The sequence below is a fragment of the Erinaceus europaeus genome, chromosome 4, assembly GCF_950295315.1.
Source record: "Erinaceus europaeus chromosome 4, mEriEur2.1, whole genome shotgun sequence".
Taxonomy (NCBI): domain Eukaryota; kingdom Metazoa; phylum Chordata; class Mammalia; order Eulipotyphla; family Erinaceidae; genus Erinaceus; species Erinaceus europaeus.
The window spans coordinates 149,367,300-149,382,976 of record NC_080165.1 but is presented as its reverse complement, the minus strand read 5'-3'; the positions used below and the strand labels follow the sequence as shown (position 1 = coordinate 149,382,976).

The following is a 15,677-nucleotide window of genomic DNA, read 5'->3' as shown; positions in this document are numbered from 1 at the left end:
GACTGGGAGTATGGACCGACCAGTCAACGCCCATGTTCAGCAAGGAAGCAATGACAGAAGCCAGACCTTCTACCTTCTGCAACCCTCAATGACCCTGGGTCCATGCTCCCAGAGGGATAGAGAATGGGAAAGCTATCGGGGGAGGGGGTGGAATATGGAGATTGGGTGGTGGGAATTGTGTGGAGTTGTACCCCTCCTACCCTATGGTTTTGTTAATTAATCCTTTCTTAAATAAAAAAATAAAAAAAAAAAAAGAATATACCTAAAGCAGACTTTCTAGCTTCTTCCAACACGAAGACCCCAAAACTCACCTGCTATATTCTTACCTTTAGGGTAATTCAGAAGGCAAACAATAAAGATAGAGAGAGGACTCTGCAGGCTGACAGAGAAAGCTGAGTCACCGATAATGGCCATCCTGTAACGTATCAGCTGTTTTTTCCCTTCAGAAACTGCAAAGACTTGAAAGGACTGGCAGGATACATGCAGAGCTTTACATGGAAAGGCCCGACTCCCAACAATGCTTTCGTTTGCTAGTTTATCCAACAGATTTTGACAGAGCAGGAAAGAGCTTTTCAGACAAGCAAAAGCTTAAGGAATTCACAAACCAGACCTATAAGAGATACTAAAATGAGCCACTATAAGAAAGAGATCAAAGTAGTGGTTTTCGGAGGAGAAAAAAAGGGGAAAAAGGATCATTCTGAGGTGACAAGGTAACTTCCTTATCTTAAACTCCTGTTTCTTAAGAGGCAGAAGGAAAACAAAAAGAAGAAGTCGGGCGGTAGCACAGCGGGTAAGCACACATGGAGTGAAGCATAAGGACAGGTGTAAGGATCCCGGTTCGAGCCCCCGGCTCCCCACCTGCAAGGGGGTTGTTTCACAGGCGGTGAAGCAGGTCTGCAGGTGTCTTATCTTTCTCTTCCCCTCTGTCTTCCCCTCCTCTCTCCATTTCTCTCTGTCCTATCCAATAACAACAAGAGCAGCAAAGCTGAAAAAAATGGCCTCCAGGAGCAGTAGATTCATAGTGTAGGAACCCGAGCCCCAGCGATGAACCTAGAGGCAAAAAAAAAAAAAAAAAAAACCCACAAAACCCAAACACACACACACACACACAACTACTAGGTAAGGAAATGTTAAAATGCTACATTTATAAAAATATTGAAGATGTCTTGTCCTATGGTTTTGTTAATGTCTCCTTTTTTAAATAAAACAAAAATTAAAAAAAAAAGAATATTGAAGATGTTTTTCCACAAGTCCTTGTCATTTAGAGACACAACTATGCATTTAAGTAAATCGTTAAAAGTTATCAAACAGGAAATCAACAAAAATGGGGAAAAAAATGGCCTCTAGTAGCAATGGATTCATAATGCGTGCTCTGAGCCACAGCAATAACCCTGGAGACAAAATTAAATAAAGATGATTTATCTACTTAATCCTGTTCTATTTTTATTGATTTATTTCAAATATTAGTTACACGCACACCTTGAAAGACTTGAAATTATATTTCCATCAGAAGTATAAATCTAACTTAAATCGCAGAAACGTTTGAGATGTCTAAAAGTAGCCTTCTTTATACTTAACAAATTCTCCTACATATGCAGTAGAGCTGTGCAAGTCCACCAACATCACAGTTAAATCATTTTGACAAGTGAAGTATTTTTTATTTTCCTTGAAGCATATGACTATGAATGAAAACTCGATGTAAAATGTGAAGTGTAACGTTTACGGGGTCTAAAAAAAAAAAAAAAATATATATATATATATATATATATATATATATATAGTTTGCCTTTATAATGCTTAAAAGAGATTCTGAAATTATAGGTTAAGATTATAAAAAAATTGAAAAATGAGTCATTTGATCAAATCCCAGGAGTCACTGACAAGTAGTTGTAACCTGGTTTTTCCATGTTACAAAGAAGCTTGAAAAAAAACCTCTTTCACGTAATTTTCTAAAATCTGTGTTATAGTAAATAAAATATGGTACATGTGGCTGAAAACTTTAGGACCCTGTTCAGTAAGCTAGAGAATCCTATCAAGAATACTCGCTTACACACATTCCAGTGTTCACGTCCCCGGGTTCAACCCGCTGGTCCTCACCTGCAAGGGGAAAGCTTTACAAGTGGTGAATATGGTGAACAGGCTGCAGGCGTCTCTGACTTTTTCCCCACTCTATCCCCCTCTTCCCTCTCAACTTCTCTCATCTCTATCCAATAATAAATAAATAGATTTTTAAAAGAAAAAAACAAAAAGAATACTTGCTTAATACATCTTGAGTGGTGAAAACAGTCAGGCCTGGCATTATCAATAAACACGTCAATGCTACAGGTGAGTCAGGCAACAGTTTCAAGAATTGAGGAAGTCAGTCTTCCTTTCTTAAAATACAAAGTCACAGACTTATTCAACCATGGTGTTCACAAATAATACACATGCTTTCATTTAAAGGTTATCTCTAAAGTGGCACATGGCTGAGATTCCATCAACATACATATAATCACAGTCACACTAACCTCTGATCCCCAGGTGTCAGCTCTGATTGATGCCAACAGCCCCCATAATGGACTCTGACAGCTTGCAGATGACACATGCCCCTTGGGACTCTACGACAAATCTGTTCACTCCAACCACCTCCTTTTTCTATATCTTATGTCCCCGTTCGCACATCAATTCACAAGTAGTACACACACTCACTCATACATGTAACGCAAAACAGGCCTACAAATATCTAGTTACACTTATGTCAAAATTAGATTGCAATTGTAAAATGAAAAGCTTCTTCATGAGACTGGAAATCTCTTAAGTGCAAATTTATTTTTAGTGCATATTTGTTGGTATGCATGAGACCCCTTCTGTTTCATTTGGTTTAAATCCCCCCTGCTTAACACTATTCTATTTACATAACCACTGTTAACAAGTTCCACCTCCCTCCAGGGCATTTGTGGTTCAGTGATAGGATTCTCGCCTGCTCCACCCCCTCCTTGTCACACCCTGATCCCTTCTTTGTCACACTCTGATTTTCACCAGTCACTTTTCTCTCCACCCTCTCTATGTCACATCCTATTTCCACCTTACTTGGCAAGTATATATAAAGACAGCATTGTGAGTAGTACTGTACTGTACTTTGAGTTTAACTTAGCTCATCTTAGATTGTGCTGCGTCCTGCATGAATAAAGAGATACTGCCTACAGCTCAACCATGAGTCCCTGGTCATCTGTTACCTGCCCGTGAAGCCAGCCCAGCGAAAACAACCTAACCCGTCGAAAACAACATATGAAATCAACATAACCCGTCAAAAACGACATATGGCGCCCAACGTGGGGCCAGACCTGCGCAACTCCCAGATAAGTGAAGACTTTGCCTACCTATGCACTATGGTCTTCTCTTTTACTTACGAAGAGGTTTGCCAAAGCCTCTACTGTTTCATTATGAGACAGTTTCTCTGTTTCTGGAACATTTTACTCTGGGCCACACTTCGGTTCCCTCACCGGGAACTTTGGTTTCTTATGACCGGGATCATAGAGTTTGCGAGATGACGGAGATTTCTCCTTGGACTTTCTGGATTCCCTCTCCCATGTTTCCTGAGGAAAAGGACTACATTTCGCTCCAGGCCATAATTTCGTTCTTTATGACCGTGATCGTAGACCTTGGGACATGCATGGGGATTTCCCCTGGGACTTTCTGGACTTCTTCTCGCATGTTTCCCATGGAGAAGGACTACTCTAATTTGAAGAACATTCTCGAGTACCCTGGCAGTTCCCAAGTATGGAGACACGTGGTTAGTTCTACTCTCCTGATTGGATTCTTTCTTCGATGGGAAGACGCTTTTAAAAATGGGTGCCTGAAGCAATCCAGCAGGAACAGTCAGAAGCACCCTAAATGAAATTTCGAGGACCTTTTTGGACTAAGACGCCCTCCGGACATTCTTAATCCTACATGGTGAGATCTTGATAATCTGGTTCAAGTTGCGTTTCATAAGAAAATGATTTAAATGACTAAATTTTTGTTTGACATTGACTTAAAAAAAAAAAATGCTAGACGCAGCCATGATTTCTAGAGACATCCAAAAACAATCCAAAAAATTGTTTTTTCCCTCCTATGATTTCTCTTTTACGTCTTGACATAAATCTAAAATGTTTAATCCTCAAAACGGTATGAGTTATGGGTGGGGCAGATAGTGCAATGATTATGTTAAATATTCTCATGCCTGAGGCTTTTAACCGTGGTTCTTCTGTTTACCTTTCCATATTTTATTGAGTTTAAACTGTTTAAACAACCTTAAAATCATACTAGAAAAGACTTCCAATTATAATAGAGTTATCAATTATAGTAAACTTCTAATCTGCTACAAGTTTTGTTTGACAAGTAAGTGAATTTCAGCTGTCAAGTCTTCACATAAAAAAACATCTACTCAAATGAAGATTTCTGGAAATCCATTTGGACCCCTGTTCTCTGACATCGCCCCCGGAAACCAATGATGAGACCTGGCACGACCTGAAGAAACAGATTCACAGACTCCAAAGCTCACTCTCTACAAAAAAGCAGAATTCTGGTGGCCGACATTCCCCATCGAGACAGACATACAGCTTTTCATCCCTTGGCATTTTCTTCCGTGGTCATCTACTTTGAACTGACACTTCCGTCGGACTTACTGGTACACACTGCTGTGTTTCTCAAAGACTAACTTCAGCCAATTGCCTTGAGACTTTATAGACCATGTCCCCTCGCCTACAAGATCTGTCCCAGAGGCAGAAAACTCCCCCTCCTTATTAGGTTATGCCCACAGAGGCATGAAGCGCCCCAAGAGGCAAGAGATGCCCACAGAGGCAAGAAACGCCCTTTGAGGCAAGAGATGCCCCAGAGGCATGAAGCGTTCCCAGAGGCAAGAAATACCCTTTCGCCTGCTAGGCCTTGCCTTTTGAGGCAAGAAAAGCTCCCCTTGACATCACGCTGGTTATTGCTGCTCGCCTATTTTGTTTTCCATGTCTTATGCCAGTTCTTTTGAAAACGCCTGTACGATGTTTCTGTTCACTCCACAATGGCCATTAGTTAAAAAAAAAGGGAAAATTGTCGGTATGCATGAGACCCCTTCTGTTTCATTTGGTTTAAATCCCCCCTGCTTAACACTATTCTATTTACATAACCACTTCATTCTATTTACATAACCACTGTTAACAAGTTCCACCTCCCTCCAGGGCATTTGTGGTTCAGTGATAGGATTCTCGCCTGCTCCACCCCCTCCTTGTCACACCCTGATCCCTTCTTTGTCACACTCTGATTTTCACCAGTCACTTTTCTCTCCACCCTCTCTATGTCACATCCTATTTCCACCTTACTTGGCAAGTATATATAAAGACAGCATTGTGAGTAGTACTGTACTGTACTTTGAGTTTAACTTAGCTCGTCTTAGATTGTGCTGCGTCCTGCATGAATAAAGAGATACTGCCTACAGCTCAACCATGAGTCCCTGGTCATCTGTTACCTGCCCGTGAAGCCAGCCCAGCGAAAACAACCTAACCCGTCGAAAACAACATATGAAATCAACATAACCCGTCGAAAACGACACATATTCTTTACCTGTGTGATGAAGGTAAGCAAAGAATGTAACGTCAGGGGGAAGAAACCTCTACGATACTACTGTCATCACAGTCTCAGAACTAACAGTAAGTGGGGGTGGCAGTGATGTGCAGGCACCTCGCAAAGGGAGATGGGAAACGGCGGCCGTGGGCCGACAACTGCTCAGCGATCTGTGATCCCTCCAACACACTGAGAGGAAACAAAAATAGCTGAGAGGCTGAAAGGACTCCACTCTCTCGTGGGGCTGACGGGCGAATGGGTTTAGTGCCGGGAGTCAAATGGGATGGAGGCAAGGCAGAGTCATGATGGCTTTGGGAGCCCCAAGCACAGTTTGCTGCTTCTTCATCTTTATGTCCTCTCTTACTGCTATTCGGCCCCGTCACGGTGCTGCTGAAGCTCTGTAGTGATCTGTATCTCAGGCTTTGACACTGTGTCCGGTTTAAGGTATTGTGAATGAAACTTCTTGGGTTCCAACTATATATTAGCCACAGCTCACACCATTTTATTTAAACAAATGTTAAGTTCTGTACGATAGGGAGCCTATCAGCTCCGCAGGATTATTTCAGAGGGCTACTACGAGGTTTGATCTAAGAAATCTGCCTTACGAAAGAAATTCTTCACGAGAGGCAGAGGCACAGGGATTTTGTTGGTAGGTATGGTCAGCTGTAGACATACATTTCTTTTTATTTTCCTCCAGGGTTATTGCTGGGCTCGGTGCCTGCACCATGAATCCACTGTTCCTGGAGGCCATTTCCCCCCTTTTTGTTGCCCTTGCTGTTGTAGCCTCGTTGTGGTTATTATTATTGTCATTGTTGATGTTGTTCGTTGTTGGATAGGACAGAGAGAAATGGAGAGAGGAGAGGAAGACAGAGAGGGGGAGAGAAAGACAGACACCTGCAGACCTGCTTCACCGCCTGTGAAGCGACTCCCCTGCAGGTGGGGAGCCGGGTGGAACCGGGATCCTTAAGCCGGTCCTGTGCTTTGCGCCACCTGCACTTAGCCCACTGCACCACCGCCCGACCCCCGACATACATTTCTAAGACTGAAACTACATCACAGAAATCTTTATAATCTTGTAAACCACTGTGAAGTCAATAATATAAAAATAAATCACAATAAATATTCATCAAAACAAAAATTCTATGACATTTGAAGGGTGAGGCAGAATACTAAGAGTAGGGGAGTTAAATAATATCTGGTAAAAGACTGATTCATTACTCAAAAAACAAAACCTAGAAAATTAAGTACTTTCTAGACAACATGTTTTCAAGTGGAATAAAATATTCTTTGCAGTTCTTTCACTGAGCTAAAGTACTTCCTGGGTTTGGAGAGATGGCCCAACAGGTAAGGTGTCTGCCTTGCCGTACACCCAAGCCAGGGTAGCCCCAGCACCACACAGGAAGCACATGGCAGGGACGGGGCTTCTCTGCTGCGCTACTGCTCACTTCGAGCGTCCGTGAGGAGTGACCCAGAGTGGTGACATGGTGCATGGATAAGCCCCCCCAGTCTCACCCATGAATAAATAAATATAACCACCTCAGAACATACAGAGTGAAGTCAAGCCTCTTCATCATCAACTCACGGAAGAGTCGATGCTTTGTTGCGATAAAATTTAACCACACGCAACAGGGAAAAGCAAAAAGTCCATTAGATAGCTGCACAGCTTGTCTGTGACGCCCAAGGGCTCCGCTTCATGGAGGAGTGAGTCTGCCACAACTAGAAATGATTACCCTTCTGCTCTTTCCTAAAGACAGGCTCCTGTCATGGGAATAATCTGGCACAGGAATGTGGTGAGCTATCTTTCTAGTTCCTTATTCTACTTCTCGTAGGAGAGTTGGAGAAATCTAGACAGAACAGGCCAAGGACCATTCCACCATCAGCTGAGTTCTGTTAGCTGCTCTGGTGTGGCACCATGGGTAGAATGCAGGATCTCAGGCATGCAAGGCAGGTGCCCTACTGCTAACCCTCCTCCCTGCTCCCAGGTTTATGTCATTTATTATTATTATTGGTTTCTTTTTTTTCTCTCCCAATTCTTATCTGTTCTACCTTTTGGTTCCTGTTTATTAGACATGTTGTCCTGCTTTATATCTCACCTCCTTCCAGCTACCAAATTGCAGGTGGTCTTATGACACCATCCTGACGTCCCCAGGCAGAGGACCCACCACGTGTCCTGGAGCCCTGCCTCCCCAGCCCCTTGCCCCACGAGGGAGAGAGACAGGCTGAGAGGATGGATCCACCTGCCAACGCCAACACCCATGCTCGGTGGAGAAGCAATGCCGGAGCCCAGACCTTCCCCCTTCAGCTTGGGACTTCACCTCTTTCCCTTTTCAGGCAGGAGAAGAGAGAAACACTGGTAATGACATGGCCGCACAAACATCTGCCTTAGTGTGGTGGGGGGTAGGCCCAAACCTGAGCTGTGCACATGACACAGCACGTACTTTTCCATTTGAGCCACCGTGGTGGCCCTCTATAGGCCGTGAGCGTGTGTGTGTGTGCGCGTGTGCGTGTGTGTGATGGGAGGCAAATGAGGATGATAGGAACCTCTGTCGCATGACTGAATAAGAATTTTATAGTTACCTCTCTTCTGTCACAGGGGCAAAGCTGAGTTTTAGAATCAACCTTTACTACAAAAAAAAAAATTTTTTTCAAAATAATACATACTTCATCTCCTCAAACTAATTTCTGACATTTAATATTAAGATATTTTAATACAATTCAAGAACAACTAAAAGTTTGGGATGAAGACAAATGTCAAGAGAGAATACTGGAATATTATCAGGAAATTATGGCCGGATGTGAATGGCTGCCGATGACTGAGGTCACAGACACTCCTTACAGCTGCTACTCACCTGCCTCTGCCTCACTGTGTCCTTCCAGCTCCCTCCTGCCTCAGTACGAGAGCAAAAGAAGAACACACACACGATGTAATCAGGACTTACGGTCGCCCAATAGGAGGCCTGTTAGAAGTCTACTTTTTCAGATATGTGCCAAGGGTTAAGGGTGCCAGATGTAAAGGCAACAAGTTTGTAAAGTGACACTTGAAAGGGGAAATGCAGCAAAGAAGTAAATCATAGTGCAAACGAGCTCTCTCTTTCTCAGTGCTACGAAACGCGGTGGTCTAATAAGAGCTCAGCTTCACCAAAGACCCCATGTGAGTAGCAGGCCAAGTTCCAAAATTCCCTGTGCCTGCCTGAAGGCTCCAGAGAACTCAGGAACCTGGCTTGCTTCAGCAGCTCCTTGAGCCTGGCGGCCTAGGCTCACCTGCCTGGCACCAGGCTCCCAGCTGGCTACCAAGAACTCCAGCCCAGGCGCATGAACAGTGACGCAGTCGCTGACCTTCACCGACATACACAGTGGCCTAGCAGCTCGCATCTGTCAGGGTGTCAGCACAGAGGGTGTCATAGGGATGAGTGCCCCGGGTGGTAGTGGTATTTAAACTTCAGTTCAGTAGATGTCCCACATCTGTCACATTCACCATCAGCTCCATATATTTAACTACTTAACCCTACCCAAATTCAGGTAATTCAAAAGGTCTTTTCTCCATACGTACACATTTCTTTAAGCAAATCATTTGCCAAAATAATTGACTATTCATGGCAGGTGTTGAAGTTATACTATAGTTTTGCCTGCATGAGATATTTCCAAATTCGTCGTGGAAAAAATAGCTCTGCATTTTAATTAGCACTGGCTTGACTACTAGTCATGTCTACATTTTATTTTTTTTTAACTGTGGATTTTATTTCCCCTTGCAGCTTTAATTTTTCTTTCAGTGTTTATACCGTTCATTTGCATAAACTCATCTTTCATTAAAAAAAAACTAAGCATAAGGAGCAGAGTCACTCTGGATTGTAATTCGGTGATCATCAATCAAACTCTACATGCAGTCCAGGGAATCATACAAGAAAACTGAAGATTATGTTTATACTACATTATTAGAAAATGTGCATACTTAAAATATAACTAGGGGGAGTTGGGCTGTAGCACAGCGGGTTAAGCGCAGGTGGCGCAAAGCACAAGGACCGGCATAAGGATCCCGGTTCAAACCCCGGCTCCCCACCTGCAGGGGAGTCGCTTCACAGGCGGTGAAGCAGGTCTGCAGGTGTCTGTCTTTCTCTCCCCCTCTCTGTCTTCCCCTCCTCTCTCCATTTCTCTCTGTCCTATCCAACAACGACAACAACAATAATAACTATAACAATAAAAACAACAAGGGCAACAAAAGGGAATAAATAAATATTTTTAAAAAGAAAAGAAAAGAAAAATATAACTAGGAATCACTTAAAAGCTATTACAACAAAGTGATTATATTCCTTTACGGTTTTTATTTATTCTTAAAATATTATTTTTTGGCAAAAGGATCCCGGTTAGAATCCCCAGCTCCCTACCAGCACGGGAGTCGCTTCACAGGCGGTGAAGCAGGTCTGCAGGTGTCTGTCTTTCTCTCCCCCTCTGTCTTCCCCTCCCTCCCTCCATTTCTCTCTGTCCTATCCAACAACAACAACGACATCAATAACAACAACAATAACTACAACAACAATGAAAAAACAAGGGCATCAAAAGGGAAAATAAATACTAAAAAAATTTTTAAAAATATTAGTTCTATTTTATTGTATAGACAGAGAAATCAGTAGAAGAAATGGAAGGTAGAGAAAAAGAGAAAAAGAGACATCCACAGCACCAATTCACTGCTTTTGAATGTTGCCCTTGTAGGTGGGGGCCAGGGGGTTGAACGCTAGTCCCTACACATGGTAACGTGTGTTTAACAAGATGTGCCACTACCCAGCCCCACAATAAAGTGATTTTAAAAGATGCTATTTAAGTTAACAAAGTAGGCAAAGTGGGAAATTAAAACTTCAACAATAAAAACCAGATAAATTCACAATTGCACATTCTCTGCAATATTGCCTGGCTGTCTCTGGAGGTGAATCTCAAAGAGAGCAGCAGTCTATCTGTGAGAATGTATAAAAGTTCAGAAAGTAACCGTACAGACACACAAGTACAAACTAGTGTCAACAGAATGCTCTCAACTCCAACTCCATCACGACCCAAAGAGAGAGGAGGAAAAAGAGGGACATCCGGATGTAGTAGCAGATGTAGCTATGACTTGGAAAGGAAGAGAAGAAGGGACTTGAAAAAAATGGGGCAAATCACCCCATCAGCTTGGGCCCTAGCCGGGGAGTCCTGAGATTCCCACACAGACATGAGGGGCCTAGTCGGGGAATCCTGAGATTCCCACACAGACATGAGGGGCCTAGTCGGGGAGTCCTGAGATTCCCACACAGACATGAGGGGCCTAGTCGGGGAGTCCTGAGATTCCCACACAGACATGAGGGGCCTAGTCGGGGAGTCCTGAGATTCCCACACAGACATGAGGGGCCTAGTCGGGGAGTCCTGAGATTCCCACACAGACATGAGGGGCTAGTCGGGGAGTCCTGAGATTCCCACACAGACATGAGGGGCCTAGATCTCCAATAAATCCCTCTCTCCATTGTTACCGGTCATCTCTATCAGGAACAACACAACAGACCCCTTTGTGGGCCCCCATAGGACCTTGCCCTCAACTTGGATCAACAATGGTAGAGAATGTTCCATCCTCCAAAAGGAAGCTGGACAACACACTCTATGCTACACCTGAGGATGATGGGTCGATATTGGGGCAGCTTGGAATGTTCCTACTCATGACCACAGAATGTGAGCTCAGATCTACAGGGATGCAGAGGTCACATAGGCTCCTAAGCTGAGTATGGGCCCCAGCCTTAAATCTGATATGCGTGTAGACACAAGTTACTGTCTGGGGAGGTGATGTCATGGCTGGAAAAAGGACCAGAAAGCTGGATCGGGGAAGAGAGTAGCTCCCTAATATGGGGAAGGGGTGTAAATATTGTTGATTGTAAACCCCATCCATTTGATTTGGTCTGGGGCACATGGTCCCGGCCATTGTATAACTCATGGTTACTGCAAGGAACCAGAGCAGGTCTAGGGAAGTAAAGAGACAGTGAAACGGGGAAGAAGAAGGTGTTTCGCAAACCTCCTGGCAATATACAAAACTACGTAGAGTCCAATGAAAAGGCACCAGCAGAAACTTCCTGTAGTAGCCAGACAGGTGTGAATACTAGTTCATTATATAAAACCTAAGTTTTTTTTTTTAACTTTATTTATTTATTATTGGATAGAGACAGAGAGAAATTGAGGGGAAGAGAAGATAGAGAGGGAAAGAGACAGAGACACCCGCAGCCCTGCTTTACCGCTTGTGAAGCTTTCCCCCTGCAGGGGCTTGAACCCGGGTCCTTGCGCACTGTAGTGTGTGCGCCTCACCTGTTGCGCCACCGCCTGGCCCCATAAAACCCAAGTTTTTACAGTCACTTGAGAAATGGAAATGCTACGACCCCACCACTGCGTCGGGAGAACAGAGCTGGCAAACAAGCAGACATCTAGCCACGCCACATACCTGAGTCCGTAAAATCTCACTTTTCGACAACTGCATGTCACCGGTCAACTCTTTCACGACGATGCCCAGTGACTCCAGGCGTTTGCTGAAGTGGTTTGTCATCTCGGCTGCCAAGGCCTTCATCGGGGCGACATACACGATCTGTACCAGAGAAACCATGCGTGGTCAGGGCGTGAAGCCCACAGTGCCATTTGCTTCATAGGAGTCAACACCCATCACGACTTATTGTGAGATATGACTGCGGCCGCTTCCGATGAAAACTCGTGACAGCGGCAGATGGACAGGGCTGATCTGTGTTGGCGAAGTGTACAGCTGTTTCAGGGACAGTGAGATCAGTTCACACAGACTCATCACTTTGAAAATGGTTTCGGCTTCAAAGCTAAATGCGTTCCCCTGCCCTTTCCCAGAAGTAATGGGCTTTTCCTGACACAGAGGCTGCCTCAGTAATACGAAGTAAATCAAGCAGCATCTCTCTGCGTGACTTCTTACGTAATATCCACAAGAACTTTCAGGTGTCATATAATGTGGGCAACTGAAAAATGATTTTAATTTTACTGTTTGAAAAGGTTTGGCTTATTAATTTCCTACCTTAAATTCATTCTTTTTGATCACACCCTGTTGAAAATGTTGGCGAATTTCATGCAGAACGGTGAGCATTGCAATGTTGGTCTTCCCAGCCCCCGTAGGGGCACAGATAAGCATGTTCTCATTGGTGTTGTAGGCAGTCTCAAATACAATGGACTGGATGCGATTGAGTCTTCTCATCCCTTTAAAAGCCAGTTGGCCAATCTGAAAAAAAGGAAAGAAAGAAAGAAAGAAAGAAAGAAAGAAAGAAAGAAAGAAAGAAAGAGAAAAAAGACATGACTTGTTACAAATGATGATAATATGAGAAGGCAATATAAACTATTAAAGACAAAAACACATACTTGCTGTGATAGCCTCATTAACTTTTCTAGGGTCTACATTTAAGCTCAAGTATCTACAGCTTCTAAAAATCCAAAAGGCCATGTACAATTAGACCAGCTGGGTGTTGCTCATTAAAATGCAAAGATACTACAGTGAGATGGTTCTGTAACTTTGTAAACAGTTCTAAATACAAGACTATGGCAAGTAATATGAAAAAACAAAGTTAACTATAAGTTATGCTTGAGTTCACGTGCTATCCAATTTTATTTAGACTTAAAATAGCTAATGAAAATACAAACAAGAAAGTCTGCAATTTAAATCAATAATCTAGTCTATTTCTGTATGTTATGCTTTTTTTTTTTTTTTTATATACCTTTAGACCTGCTTCACCACTTGTGAACCGACCCTCCTGCAGGTGGGGAGCTGGGGCTTGACCCAGGATTTTTGAGCCGGTCCTTGCGCTTTGCGCCATGTGCACTTAACCTGCTGCGCTACCGCTCAGCCCCCACGTCATGCTTTTTTTTTTTTTTCCTCCAGGGTTATTGCTGGGCTCGGTGCCTGCACCATGAATCCACCGCTCCTGGAGGCCATTTTCCCCCCTTTTTGTTGCCCTAGTTGTTGCAGCCTCCTTGCGGTTATTATTATTGCCATTGTTGACGTTGCTTTGTTTTTGGATAGGACAGAGAGAAATGGAGAGAGGAGGGGAAGACAGAGAGGGGGAGAGAAAGACAGACACCTACAGACCTGCTTCACCGCCTGTGAAGCGACTCCCCTGCAGGTGGGGAGCCAGGGGCTCGAACCAGGATCCTTAAGCCGGTCCCTGCGCTTTGCGCCACGTGCGCTTAACCCACTGCGCCACGGCCCGCCTCCCGACGTCATGCATTTTTTTAAGTCACTCTTTGAAAAGGCAGTCGGGATGGTCAGAACAACAGCTGCCCGTCACCAATTTATTCAGAGCTTACAGCACAACAATTTTAAGCACGTATACATATATTTCCTTATTTAATCTTCAAAGCAATTTTATAATCTAAGTACTTTTATGATATTTTTTAAAAGTACAGTGAAGAAAATGAAGACACAAAGTGGTTAGATATTTTTTTCCTAGCGAATTCTATATGAAAACTGTTAACAGATAAAAGCGACAACATCTGACATTTAAAAAAAAAAATACTATAAAGAACGAAGGGAAAGTGGAGTGACTATGGTAATATTACAAAAATTACATTTAGAAGTCGAGACTATTATAAAAGTGAATGGTAATTACTGTGTAAAGACAAGGAAGTCACTAAAGAAAACGTTAGCAGAAGGTGGAACAACTTCCACATACAAACAAGATCAATATGGATTCATGCCTCTCACTAGCTATGGAAATCAGACTAAGATGCATCACTGAGCTGAGTGCAAACACGCCCACTTTGTGAAGGCAGGAGGCTCAGCAAGTCACATGCTGGACTTCAGGGCCCAGCCTTCAACCCACACACACTAGAGGTCCAATGACCTGGGCGCTCCTTTCTCTCATTAAAAGAAAGTAAGACTTAAAATCTACGGCATATGCAAGTAAGCCACAGATTAGTTTAATGTATTCTGACTTCTTCCTTTCAAAAGTTCATGATTACTTATGCAAAAGAACTACGCACATTTACCATTCAGCATAAAAATATAAGACAGGAACTCTGTAGCTAATATTTTTAAAAGATAAATTTTAGAAGGCCAACACGAAACATTTAGATTACAAATTACAGTTATGCCAAATTCCCAACTTCCCTAATAACCAAGTCATCTCTAATAATTAGTAGAATTATTAAGTAAGTTACAACAGAACTACTGAATGCAATACTAGTTTTTAAATGGTAACCAAGGTTTCTGTCTTTATTTTAATATTTTATTTAATGAGAGAGAGAGAGAGAGAGAGATCCAGAGGGAAAAACTAGGGACACAGCTCAAATCTGGCTTGTGCTGGTGCTGGGGATTGAACCTGGGGCCTTGGAACCTTAAGCATGACACTCTTTTGCATAACTATTATGCTGTCTTCCCAGCCCCAAATGTGATATTGTCCACTCAGTGAAATGTTGAGCAAGGAGATGAAGAAAATCATAAATGCTATGTTAAAAAAATACTGTGAAAAATATTCAGTTCAAAATTACATTTACTCTTGGGAGTAGAATCACACATACATCAAACTATCCTATATCAGCTGGAATAACAAAAGAAATTTCAATCTCTGTAAATTCAGATATTACATTTTGGATACTACTTTTTTGTGTGGTGACAGATTGTATCACTGGCCCCACAGTGTTTTTCTGTTTAGAAAGAAAATATATTTTTTTAATTTTTAAGATTTTAAAAAATATTTATTTCCTTTTGTTGCCATTGTTGTTTTATTGTTGTAGTTACTATTGTTGTTGCTATTGATGTCGTCGTTGTCATTGTTAGATAGGACAGAGAGAAATAGAGAGAGGAGGGGAAGACAGAGAGGGGTCACCCTAGGTGGGAAGCCAGGAGCTCCAACCGGGATTCTCTTTTTTTCAATTTTCCCTTTTGTTGCCTTTGTTGTTTTTCATTGTTGTTGTAGTTGTTGTTGTTGTTGGATACGACAGAGAAAAATGGAGAGAGGAGGGAAAGACAGAGGGGGAAAGACAGACATCTGCAGACCTGCTTCACCACAGGTGAAGTGACTCCCCGGCAGGTAGGGAGCCGAGGCTCGAACCCAGATCCTTTTGCCGGTCCTCGCCCTTGGCGCCACCTGCGCTTAACC

At 42.9% G+C, this 15,677-nt stretch overlaps 1 protein-coding gene across 2 annotated transcripts in view; it reads right to left on the bottom strand.

Moving 5' to 3' along the window:
• The window catches only part of ASCC3 (activating signal cointegrator 1 complex subunit 3), a 262,037-nt gene that overhangs the window by 202,148 nt on the left and 44,212 nt on the right, over window positions 1-15,677 (bottom strand). For both annotated transcript variants that reach the window (XM_060190713.1, XM_016188499.2), the window contains 2 exons: window positions 12,605-12,805; window positions 12,017-12,157 (listed from right to left, as the gene is read on the bottom strand). In XM_060190713.1, coding sequence (XP_060046696.1) covers window positions 12,017-12,157; window positions 12,605-12,805 — 342 coding nt within the window. The remainder of the gene's footprint in view (window positions 1-12,016; window positions 12,158-12,604; window positions 12,806-15,677) is intronic.